This window comes from Zosterops lateralis, assembly GCF_965231275.1.
Source record: "Zosterops lateralis genome assembly, chromosome: 3".
NCBI lineage: Eukaryota > Metazoa > Chordata > Aves > Passeriformes > Zosteropidae > Zosterops > Zosterops lateralis.
The window spans coordinates 47753608-47766470 of record NC_139764.1 but is presented as its reverse complement, the minus strand read 5'-3'; the positions used below and the strand labels follow the sequence as shown (position 1 = coordinate 47766470).

General features: G+C 41.1%; 1 protein-coding gene across 1 annotated transcript in view; it reads left to right on the top strand.

Moving 5' to 3' along the window:
- Window positions 1–5356: 5356 nt before the first annotated feature.
- The window catches only part of ADGB (androglobin), a gene marked incomplete at both ends in the record, with an annotated part of 104859 nt that continues 97352 nt past the window's right edge, over window positions 5357–12863 (top strand). Inside the window, 3 exon segments of the mRNA XM_083857627.1 lie at window positions 5357–5398; window positions 5400–5461; window positions 5746–5931. Of these exon segments, the coding sequence (XP_083713753.1) occupies window positions 5357–5398; window positions 5400–5461; window positions 5746–5931 (290 nt within the window).

Genomic DNA, 12863 nt, shown 5'->3' with positions numbered 1-12863 from the left:
CAATGGCACTTTGCCACAAGATACTCAAAGTCACTGCCTTCTCGTATTTAATAGTTTAAGGAGCAAGAACTTTCCATCAGATTGTCCACCAGGATGCTATTTCATTTCACTGGGTTGTTGTTTTAAGCACGGCTCAAATGTTACAGCTATGAGACACTGAGATGACTTACAGCTCAAATGGTTATGGTGGGACTTGGCATATGGGTGATGGCATAAGAATGACAATAATTTATGTAATTTTTGAGTTTTGAGAGTTAGAGAATGTAAACTGTTGGGTTTTTATTTAGAGAATATTTTTATTTGGTTAAAACAAGTTAAGACATATCACTTTATGGTCTTGCTTCTAAATTTCATTAAGAATGTTAATCACATTTCTATTAAAACATTTTTCCAGCAATCTTACATTTTACATTTTTCCAATAGTACAGCTTTTTGTTTTCAGCCTGCATATAACTGCAGCCCCACTTAAAACACATTAATCACTGTTAAAAAGGATTTGCTATGATTTGCAGTATGCCTTTACTTAGAACAAGAAGACTTAACTTTTTAAATCTCCTTCAAAAAGGCCACATTCCAAATAGTAAAAAAAAAAATTGTAAAAAACAAAATACTAAAGTAAAACAGAGTACTGAGATTCAATAGGTTCTGTAGTTTACACTACATTAACTTTGTGTATTCTCAATTTAAAAACAAATACCCTTCTGTCCCTCATGCTACTGTCACAATTTCATTGTATCTTTTAGCCAAATATCTAGAATTTTTTAAAGAGGTAATGCTGCTCTCTCTGTCCATATCCCAATTTTGTAACAGTTCCAGTAGCTAGAGAATCACAGTTGTCTCTTTTTAACTCCAGATTTCAGAAAGGGTTTCCACACTGTATCAAACACGGAAAGCCTTTCCTTTTGACATAGAAAGATAGCCCTGTATCATCAAATGTAGATTTACAAAAGAAAGGCAGTTGCTCTACATGGTTCTCTGAGCTACTTGGATTTTCCTCTGCTGCCTGCTCTTGAGGCATACACTGTTTTATGCCTGATCAAAGTTGTGGTGGTCCCCAGTTCACACTTTTACCTAAATCAGTAACTGCTTAGGAGCAGTCTCATAGGACTTGATGGTATTGCTGTATTTAAATTGGACTTGAGCATCTGCTTGATATTTAACAGAATGTTTTGGGTCTGTGTTTCTCCAAAATGAGATTACAGCATGAGACTGTGATAAAATGGTGCTCTAGCAAATAAAGAACTTGAAAATAAAAAAGGTAAGTGAAAATAGTAACATAGGACTCTGATGAACTCCACATTTCTGGCATGGTGTCGAATTCAAGAGAGCCTGGAATGCTGGAAAAACCATGTCCCTGGCAAAATCAGATAAGACATAGTACCATAAGATATTTTTGAAACAGCAGTGAAGTCCTGTGCTTAGGCAAAGACTATTTTCTATTATGCAGCTGGCTGTGATTATTCCCCATACCTTGTTTTAGTTCTATCAGTTTACCCAAGAAAACTCTCATCATCCACTTCACTCCCTAGCCTCACATTAGGAGTTAAGAGAATAGAGCTGCCTGTTTCAGTCCATCTGTTTCTGTCCATGATTTTGCTCAAATTCAGTTCCCTGGCCTATGTCACCTCAGTGACTGACCGTTCCTGACTCAGTGCACACACTGCTCCTCCCAGGCTTTATCACATACTGCAGCGTTTTTGTTTTCTCAGGCATTACCACTTGCCACTTACAATTGCTCTGGTTTTGATCACCCTTCACTCTTTTCCTGATCTTTCACTGCCTGCTCTTAAAGAAATGCTGCTGCATTACTGTCCTCCTCTGTTCACAATTTGCCACTGACCTGTACCTTTCTTACATCTCTTCCACCTACCCTTTCTCTTAGCAAACAGATAAAAGAGAGGATTGGAAGTTAAGGGCAATGGGTTTTTTATTTGTTAAATGCATTAATTTCAGAACTTAAAAATTTCCTATCATTTGATAAAAAGACATGGGAAAAAGGTCTCAAAAATAAAACACCAAAATCCTTTGATCTTGTGTCTTGCAACCTAATGCTTCAAAATAAAGCATCTCTTCTTTCAGACACTTCTAGCTGATTTTGACCTTAACCATTTTTTTCATGGAAAACTTCCCAGAACCACAGAATGAGTAAAATTGGAAGTGGCCTTGGAAGATTATGTAGTCCAACACCTCTGTTCAGACCTTGAGCAGGTTGCTCATGGTCATGCCAAGTTTGATAAAAACTCCATAGTCTTGTTGGAAAACCTGTTCCAGTGTTTGGCCACCTTCACTGTAATTAAAAATAAATTTAAATTTTATTTTAAAGAGGAATTTCTTGTATTTAATTTCTCACATTGATTCTAATCCTGTCACTTGGCATCTCTGAGAATAATGGGAATCTTTATTCTACTCATCAGTTATTCTAAACGTTCTGCTTTGCCCCCCTCCCACACTCCTTCGCTTAAAGCAAAAACTTTTACTCTCTTGTTCTGGAGTCCTTGAGCCCTCTAAAATCAGAGGAGACTTAAGTCTGAGCTCCAAGACCCCTGAGGGCCTTTGCTAGTGTTGTTGTTCATAGTTACTCTTTTTCTTCTCTCTCCAAGTACTATGTGTTGCTGTAAAAAAAGTGCAAAATACTTAAGGTAAAAAGGCTGCTTTCCTGCAAATGACTTGCATGTGCTGTAGCTGTTGATGTGATGCTTTCAGGGAAAAACAAAGAAGCTGGTGTTTTGAATGGTGTCTTAGAAGAATGATAACCAGAAGGTCATCCATCCATTGCTAATCAGTACATGCTACCTTAGTATTTGTTTAGTGACAATCTCAGGGGTTCCTAACGCTTGCTTTGTTGTCTTGTGCATTTATTCCACATTTTCTGTTAGGCTGCCTCTACCCTAACAATTTCTTTCCTTCAGGGAATGTCTGTCAGATGTACTTTGTGGCTTGGACATTAGGGCAGTGAAACAGCTGATGTGACTTTACAGATTCTTTGCCAGTTAGAAAACTAGCTTGTTTGAAATTCAGATTAATTTCTCTTTCCAAACAAGCTGTCCTTGTCATTGCTGTTAGGTTATGGAATTCTACATTAACTTCTTGCATAAATAAAAAGATGTAACTTGATGGATGTCAAACTTGAGATCTCTTTTCCTTCACAAAGCACCTAGATACATGCTTTTAATGCCATCACTCTTAGCAAACAAACTTATTGTAGGATTTTATGGTAAAAGGTCACATCCATTCTGAACTTCCTATGTAGTAACTATCATTTAACAGAGCAAAGAATTAAAGGCTCTGTACTTAAATATGTTTTTCTGATTTCTGTTCCTCCTCTACCACCCAAAAATGTTTACAGACCCAGACACTCAAATTTCAGTTACTTGTATGTTGTCTTTCACATAAGTGTATTAAGAAACCTTTATTTGCTGGGTTGCCACTAACCTTATTAGTCATCTGCAGGGGGATTGGGAAGGGAGTTTTCCTACTATGAAAACTCACAAGTGCCTCTTACTTTTATACATATGTTTCATAGATTCTTTTCCATACTATTTCCTCTGTCTAGTAAGTATAGGAAAGGAAAAAGGGTTCAGAGGAATAGAAACTCTGTAATTTCCATGGTGGTTTTAGCTGCATTCCGGGTCACAAACTGAATCCTGTTCCCCATCTACAAGTTGACATCAGCATCCAGCAAGGTGTGGAAGTGAACAGCTCTATGCTGGTACTGAAGAGGTGTAGCCAGATGTTTGAACTCACCTCTGTCTCTGCTTTTTTTTTTTTTTTAATCTCTTTGCCCTAATCAATATTTGATACCATAATTGTATGAAGAGAAGACCAGCTGTTCAGCTTGAAGAGAAATAAATAAAAATTAAATGTTTACTTTGTTTTCAACTGAGAAGTGTCCCAAAGTACCTCAATTTAAATAGATGCTGTTGGACATAACGCTGAAGGAAATGCCAAGCTGTGGCAGAATTCTGCACTTTGAAATTTATGAGTGTATATCTGGCTGCCTGTCATCTTGATATAAATCAAGATCTGACATTTGTCTAAAACAAGCCTCTAGATGTAGCAAGATCTGCTTATTTTTTCCTCCTATTTTTCATCTACTCATGCCCTCTGCAATTTGACAAATAGATTTTCATTGATTTTTATATTGGAGAAAGACTTGGCTTGAATAAGAATAAACAAACAAGTATTTTCTGTTTTATCAAGGATTTTTCATCATTCTCTGCATACTGGGAAACAGCAAATACAGTATTAGAAATAGGAGCTGTTAGCAATAATGCAGTCTCTGGAATGTGTCTGAAAAAGTCTGCTTATAAACTAAACTGAAGTCAACTATCTGCTGAATTCAAAACCAGCAGATTATTACTAATTTTATCTGACCTTGGTGGAAAGTCATTCACTTTGGTAATCATGGGCTTCATAGCAGGAATTAATTAATTGCCTCAATCCGAAATTAAAAAGAAAATAAAGACTTGCATAATCTAGCTCTAAAATTTCTCCAGGCTGCCAGGGCAGAGCTGACTCATATTCAAATTGCCATTTACCAAGGCCCCCAGGTCCCTTCCTGCCCTGCTGCTGTCCAGCCTCTGTTTCCCAGTCTGTCCGCACATCCAGGGTTGTTCCGTCCCAGGTGCAGAGCCCAGCACTGGTCTTGGGCAAACCTCACACAGGTGGGGATTGCCCAGGCCCCTCACTTGTCCAGGTCTCTCTGTCTTGGACGGAGTGGACAGCTTCTCACAGCTGATTGTCACCGGCAATCAGGCAAACCACGTCCTTCAGACAGATTCCTGAAGTTGCCGCCGAAAGCAGGATCTGTTCCCCTCGAAGCCAAAGCTTTGCCCAAATGGCATTTCACGCCGTTCAGCGGGCAGCGGGGCCGTGTCTGGGCTGGGGCAGCTCCGGCGCCTGTGCCCTGTGCCCTCTGCCCTCTGCCCTGTGCCTTGAGCCCTGTCCCCTGCACCGTGTGCCCTCTGCCCTGTGCCTTGAGCCCTGTCCCCTGCACCGTGTTCCCTGCACCCTGTGCCCTGTTCCCTGTGCCCTGCGCCCTCTGCCCTGTGCCCTGCTCCCTGTGCCCTGTCCCCTCTGCCCTGTGCCCTGTTCCCTGCGCCCTGTTCCCTGTCCCCTGTGCCCTGTTCCCTGTCCCCCATGCCCTGTCCCCTGTGCCCACTGCCCTGTTCCCTGCACCCTGTTCCCTGTGCCCTCTGCCCTGGGCCCTGCTCCCTGTGCCCTGTTCCCTGTGCCCTGTGCCCTGCAGCCTGTGCCCTGTTCCCTGTCCCCTGTGCCCTGTTCCCTGTCCCCTGTGCCCTGTCCCCTGTTCCCCGTGCCCCGCGCCGCCCGCGCGGCCCCTCCCGCGGCCCGGGGGTCTCCCGGCAACGCGGCGGACGCGGCGGCCCCGACCCGCGGCCATGGCCTCCAAGGCCGGCAAGAAGAAGGATGCCTCCAGGCGCGCCAGCGTCTTCTCCAAAACGTGAGAGCCCCGGGGAGAGCGAGGGTGGGCGCGGGGGGACGGCAGCTCGGCCCGAGGGGGCGGCGAGCCCGGAGACACCGCCGTGCCCGGGCCGGGCTTCCCCCGAGGCCTCCCTGCCCCGGCCCGGCCTGGGCGGCCGTGGAGGAGCCGGGCACGGGTGTGTGCCCCTAAGGCTGTGCGGGCAAACAGCTTGGGCCAACAAACTTCTGGGGGCTTCGTTAAAAGTGATTTCTAACGCCGAGGTGGCGTTTGGTTGTCCTTGGGGTTCTGTTTGTCTGCTCAAGCGGGGCCCAGTTGCTGTGGAGGCTGTACTCCCCCTCTCCCGAGGACTCCGGGAACGTCCCCCCGGCCGTGCCCTCGGTGTCCTGGAGCGCCCCGGGTCGGGCACACAGACCTGGCTGTGAGCTGGGGAACGGGGCCTTCAGCTGCTGCTCGGGAGAGACCAGGAGTTTAGAGCTCACCGAAATCATGTTGGGTTTGAAAGAACCTCGAAGCTGTGAACCAGGACAATAATTTTGGCAATGGGGGAGCTCTATTTGCAAGCAGAGGAACCAAACTGGCTGCGGTTTTGGGGGAGAAAATGATTTATGACTGTTCCAGCGTATCAGTTTCACTTACAGAAGGGAAAGACAATTCCCAGTGCTTGGAGGGTTTGCCTTATGTTATAAAGAATCTGAGTATTATTTTAAAAAGAATTCTTCCTATTAATTCCTATTAATTTCTTAAATATTTCTGTGTAAATAGCATCTCTTGAGTTATCCTTAAATTATTTGCTATTTGTTGGGTGTTTAGTGTGAATTTGTATGTTTCTGTGTAAATGTCTATTTCTTCATGAAAAGATAAATAAATAGAGAACACTGACATTCGCCGTCACTGTTTTGACTTGCGAGTTCTGTTTCTATGGTTTTAGCAGCTTCCTCATCCTAATGTAAGCCTGAATGCATGGCACTGTCAGGATTCAAATGAAAAAGGCATATCATGCATGTGTTTATGACCTCTGCTTCTTTCTTTTCCTGCCATAAATGAAGATTTCTCTTATTTCTCTCCTGAAATTAATCTCAAATGCCTCTTTGTGCTTATTTCATATCTGGTTACACAGCATTTACTACACAGTAGTTTCTTATTTCATATTTTCATGTTTCTAGTTTATATTTCACACCTTGATTCACATTTTGCTAACTTTCCTGTTGTAGGCTGCCAGTATCTAGTTCCTTCTCCCCACTGCACCCTTTGCTTAGTAACTCTGTTGATGTTTTGGCCACAGCCATGCTGTCCTTCATATCTACATATTTATTGCTTCAAGCAGTTTATCTTTTTTTTTTTTTTTTTTTTTTTCTGATGATATTTAAGCTATCAAGGGCATTTTTGTTTTTTAGCTGTTGGAGAAAACAAAGGAAAGTTATTTTTTATAAGGTGGAGTAGCTTGAAGATGTCCTAGTGGTGGCTTAGTGATTTTCTTTCTTCTGTAGTCAAGTAACATGTTACAGTAACCTGATTGCAATGCAGAGCCACAATAACACAGAATAAATAGTTTATATTGTTTTTTTCATTAAGCCTATAACTTTTGTTATAACTGTAGTGTTTCTTTTGGGTTTATCTTGTGATAAACGATTGTGATGCAGAGTGCCCCTGTTGTAAACATTTTTTTTTGTCATTCTGAAATGTTATTAAGGCCTTTTGGATGAATGGATGAAAAAAATGTTGGTTTAGGTCAGTGATGTCTTTCCAAGTTCAACAAATGACCGGATAAGCCTTGATTAAATTGTCAGGAAAGACTTTCCTTTGACATCTGTTGAGCTATAGAAATTAATTTAAATCAAGGAAGGGTATCGACAGTTGATTGAATTTTTGTGTGTATGGAACAAAAAATTCACTGAAAGTGTAGACCCATTTCCTCATGAAGCTGTAGAGAATACTGCTGTTAAATAGCTGAAAATTTTATTTCAGCACTTGCTATGCTTTCAGTCATATTGTTTTGCTCTGTCAGTTTTAAGTGAGTTGATCAAATCTATTCTACTACAGTATTTAGTCTCGATAAGATCTTCATCCTGCTGAGAACCCACATGCCTCATAGTGTGCTTTCATCAAAGATCTGTCTGAAAACCTGGTGTAGAACTAAGTGGAAATCGTTGGTAGTTGGGAACTGAACATAGTGGGACTAAAGTTCCCCCTTGGAAACACTTTTAACATCTTGAATAGCCTTTTTTGTCTCTTGCCCTTGTTTCCCAGATGGATTGGAATTTATATGCCAAACTTAGTATCAGAAAGACATTTTAGCATTCTTAGTCCCTCTGAAAGGATTGAAGCATTGAAACAGATCCTTCTTTTCTTTAGTCATGCTGTATGCCAATGGTCTCCAAACCTTTTTTATTGCACAACTCAATTAGAGGAAAGTTTTTGAGTGCACCCTTCCTATATATGTGTATGTATTCCTTTATCAGTTATATACATGCACTGCTCAAGCTAATTTTTTTTCCTGGTGTGGACTGCCTGCTTTGAACTCCACTGCAATACACTACAGAATTTTTGTGAGAGAGAAAAAGCAACTAGGCAGTTCAACATTTGATCTACATTTGGTAACATTTATAGGGAGCTTTTTCTTTGGAATAGGCTTATTATTCAAAAGTCAGAACCACAGGCACTGGTGATTTATGCAAAATGGAGGCTGTATGTCATTTTCCAGTTTTCCACACTGTTTCTAGACTGCTTTTCCCATTCTAAGGGGAAATTTGTGATTTGTCAGAACAATGGGAACGCAATTGATAGCAGACAGATGGATATGTTATTTCTTTATTTGGAAATGGAAAGATGCTGGACAATGAGGAATATCTGTATTACAGTAAAGATGTAATACAGATGTAATCTTGGTCTACAAGGACAAGGTACAACATCATTCATTTATTAGAAAGTACAGTTTTAGACCCAAATGCAGAGAACATTCAATTTTCTTATATAAGGCTTAATCTGTTTCATTGTCAAGAACAGTTAGAAGAGTACTGAGCTGGTTCTGGAGGAATCTGCTCTGGGATAAAATGAGTAGTATTGATGCTCTTTATAATTGTTGAGAAAAACTGCTGAACATGGTGATAAAACAACTGTACTGGGTAAGCCTATGATTCATTCCTCATTTTGTTTGGTAAATCTTGTGTTGAACAGGGTTCTCTGTTTCCTCAGGTAATGATTTTCTCCTAATACTAGGCAAGTGTTGGTAATGATTATAAATGTTTTATCAAAGGCAATTCACCAAGTCTTTTTTAATGGGTTGTGGAAATTAGAACTAAATGTTACAAGCACACTGTAAGATTGCAGCTGTGTTCATTGGAGATATAATTCCTTCTTAGATATTTGGATTGCAGTAAAGCTTTTGATACTGGCTTTCACAGTATCCTTCTGGACAAAATGTCCCACACACAGCTGGATAAACACATCATGGATGAGTGAGTAACTGGCTCATGGACCGGGCATGAAGGGTGATAGTGAATGGGGTGACATCAGACTGGCCACCTGCCACTGGTGGGGTTCCACAGGGCTCCATCACTGGCCCTGTGCTCTTCATTATATTCATAAATGACTTGGATTCAAAACTGGAAGGGACACTAAGCAAGTTCACAGATGATGTAAAATTGTGAGAAGCTGTTGACTCCCTGAAACACAGAGAGACCTTGCAGAGGGACCTCAACAAGTTACAGAGATGGGCCAACCACATGAAGTTTAACAAAAGCCCATGGCAGATTCTGTACCTGGGATGGGGAAACCCTAGATATATGGACAGACTGGGGAATGAGGCGCTGGAGAGCAGCACCTCAGAAAGGAACCTGTGAGTCCTGGTCAATGGCAAATTGGATATGAATACAGCACTGTGAAGGGCCAGCTGTGAGGAGAAGCCCTATGAAGAGCAGCTGAGGTCACTTGGTCTGTTCAGCCTGAGGGGAGACCTCGTTGCAGTCTTCAGCTTCCTCTCAAGGGGAAGAAGAGGGGCAGGCACTGATCTCCTGTCTGGTGACCCATGACAGGACCTGAGGGCATAGCATGAAGTTGTGTCAGGAGAGGTTTACACTGGATATCAGGAAAAGGTTCTTCACCAGAGGGCTGTTGGGCACTGGAACAGGCTCCTCAGGGAAGTGGTCACAGCACCAAACCTGAGAGAGTTCAAGAAGCATTTGGACAGCGTTCCTGGGTACATGGAGTGGGTCTTGGGGTGTCCTGTGCACGGCCAGGAGTTGAATTTTAATGATCCTAGTGGAACCTGACTCAGAATATTCTCTGATTCTCTCTGTGTTCATTCTGTTACCCAGCTTGTTCAGGGTGTTTATGAGACAGAGACAATTACTGTAAAAATTTTGTGTAGATCTATGAAAACCCAAGTTATGTAACTATAACTGTCTTTGAAAGATAAATGGATATTTGCAGCCTGACTGAGAAAATGTTGCATTTAAGTTTAGCATTCTGTTGTAATTGCAAGATAGATTTTTTGGTTTATTTTAGAACAAAGCTTGCAGTTGCAAGGACAAAAATGTTAAAAATACTTTGTCTTTTGACTAATACTGTTTTTCTGATAGTGACTTGTTTTTATATGTCTGTAATGATAAAAATACTAAATAGAAATATAAATTATATAAAAAAGAAAAATCCTAATTTTTCTTTAAACTATTTGTAAAAAAATCCTGAAAGCTGTCAGTGCTTACCAAAAAAGAATTAATGTTATAATTTAATCTGTGGATAAAATTAGTGCAGAAATCATCTGAGAGTAATGCGTACAAACATCTGTACAATACATTTTGATCACCTTAAAATCACTTTTCTTAATTTCTAGTGAGATCAAGCTTCTTTTTTTTTTCTCCCACAAGTGTTCAGAACAGTCAGGACAGTACATCTGCACTGTGGAAAATCAATCAGGATCATGGGTGGATATATTGCATTGTTGGAGTGGGACCTCAGAAGCATATGGAAAATTCCTCTGGACTTGCTAGCCAGACTTCCCTTGGGTCTCTGCAGGATACTCCTTTGGGTCCCTCTTCATTATTGCTTTCTAATTAGATAGCAATTCCCTCGGGAGCTAAGCAGCTGCTGGAGATGATGGGCTGAAGAGCTCAAAAGAACTGCTGCCCTTACAGCTTTTCTTAATTGCACCATTAGAGGCTACTGAGAATCTGATCTTTCCCAGATTTCAACAGCTGTGGTGAAAAGGAATTGATGTCTTTGATGGCACTGAAAGAGATTCTGGCTGATAAGAATGGATAATGAATTAAAATGCTTTTAAATTAATTTGATGAAGCTCTATGCCATCAAGCCCAATCTTCTGAATTAAACTTAAGCCATCAGCATCTATCTCAATTAGGGTTTGGGCTATTAGGGACAAAAGTGAGAAGTTAGTGGTTGCCAAGAGAGGCAAGTGATTTAGGGGTAATTGTGGCACAGACAGAGGTCACCAATGTATATAGGGGAAGATCAGAGAAGTGCTGGAGTTCTTTTTAAATAATTCAGTAACTAATATTTACTGCTGATGTCCTTATGGAGCAGCAGAGACAGGCTGAAGCCTTCACTGGCTGGAAGAAATTATTTTTTAGCTGTGTGCCTGGTTGATGGCAGTGAGTAGCAGGTTGTTGCACCAATGCCTAGGATTACCTAATGTTTCTTGTTAAGAATGAAGGATGAGACAATAGCAAAAATATGTATAATATATATATATAGTGGCATTGCTTGTTCATTCTTCAGTTCCCATATGCACAGGATGAGGTTTCAGCCATGGTTTGTGATTGAAGTTTTACCCACTGCCAGAATTTGTTCTTTAGGTTTGGTAGTTTAGAGAACATAGGCTGACCAGATTAATTTTTTGATGTTTTGGGACTGTTAGATAGGGTGAAGGTTGAGAATGGTAAGAACTAATGACTTGTGGATAAGAGCATGGTAATTGAACTTGAGGCTTTTAGTGTTGTGCTGGACCTCTCATGTTAATATAAGTTTTAATGGGCACTAAAATTTACATGGAATCAGTGAACAAGCCTGCAGAAAAGAAACCCTTTGAAGATTACATAAATACATAGCAACTACATCAAGCTTGGGAAATGTTTGAGCACTATTCTTAAAAATACTTTGAGACTGTGAAAATATTTGACAAATGTACTAGATATACCTTCGTGCTCTTTGCAGGTTTTCAATTCCAGTATTATTGTTTTGAGACAAAGTGTCGGGATACAGTTCACCCATTCTCTCACTCAGTACTCTGTTTGTGGTCCGAGGGGGTAGCCCAGTGGTACATCTTTGACTTGCAACATATGTTACAACATGTTTTATTTGAGAGAAGGGGTTGCTGTGTTATTGTAAAAGCTGGTTACATTTGTATGTAGGTGCTTATGCTTGTTTTTGACTCTGCATGAGCTACAGAGTTAAATGTTATAACCAACTTCTGCTAGAGACTTGAAACTGTGAACATTTTGGACAAAAGACAATAAGGATACTAGCCCTGATTTTGCATTTTTTTTTATTAGATGTACCCATTTTATGGTTAATTCTGCCAAATTTATTGGAAACTGGGCTGTCTTTAAAAATATAATTTAATTTGTTTCAAGTGTCATGGTTTAACCCCATCTGCCAGCTCTGACCCACACTGCTTGCTAGCTTCTCCCTAGCAGGATGAGGGCAGGAATCTGGGTTAAAGTGCAAAAAACTTGTGGGTTTTATAACGGCAGCTTAATAGGTAAACAGCAAAGCAAGAAAAGGAATTCATTCACTACTTCCCATGGACAGGCAGGTGTGCAGCCATCCCCATGAAAGCAGGGCTTCATCACATGTACTGGTGACTTGGGAAGACAAATGTCATCACTCCAAACATCTTCCTCTTCCTTCTTCTTCCCCCAGCTTTTATTGCTCAGCGTAACAACACACGGTAAGGAAAGTCTCTTTGGTCAGTTGGGGTCAGGTGTCTGGGCTGGGTCCCCTCTGGTCCCTTCTCGTGCACCCCCAGCCTATGCGCTGGCCTGGACTCTGTGTAGTCACTGCTCAGCAATAACTGAAATATCGCTGTGTTATTGACACTGTTTCCATCACAAAAGTAAAACATATCCCCCCTAAAAGCTGCTCTGAAGAAATTTACTTCAATCCTAGCCAAACCCAATACAGCTACTCACTGGACTCTGCAAGGAAAAGATTTATATGAAAAATTTTAAACCTTCATTGCATTCATAAGCTGCTTTACAATTGTAACTGGTAACATATTACAGGATTTTGTACTCTAACTACAAAGCTGGTTTTTGATAACTCATGAGGCTCTTCTGACTCAAACAGCTTGGTTCAGATCCTTTCTAACCAAAGCCAGTTAAGGCTTCACAAGACTCTGTGAGTGGTGTATCTTGCGCTGCAGCAGTTATTCATCTCCAGTTTGCAGCTACTGTCCTGACAAAAC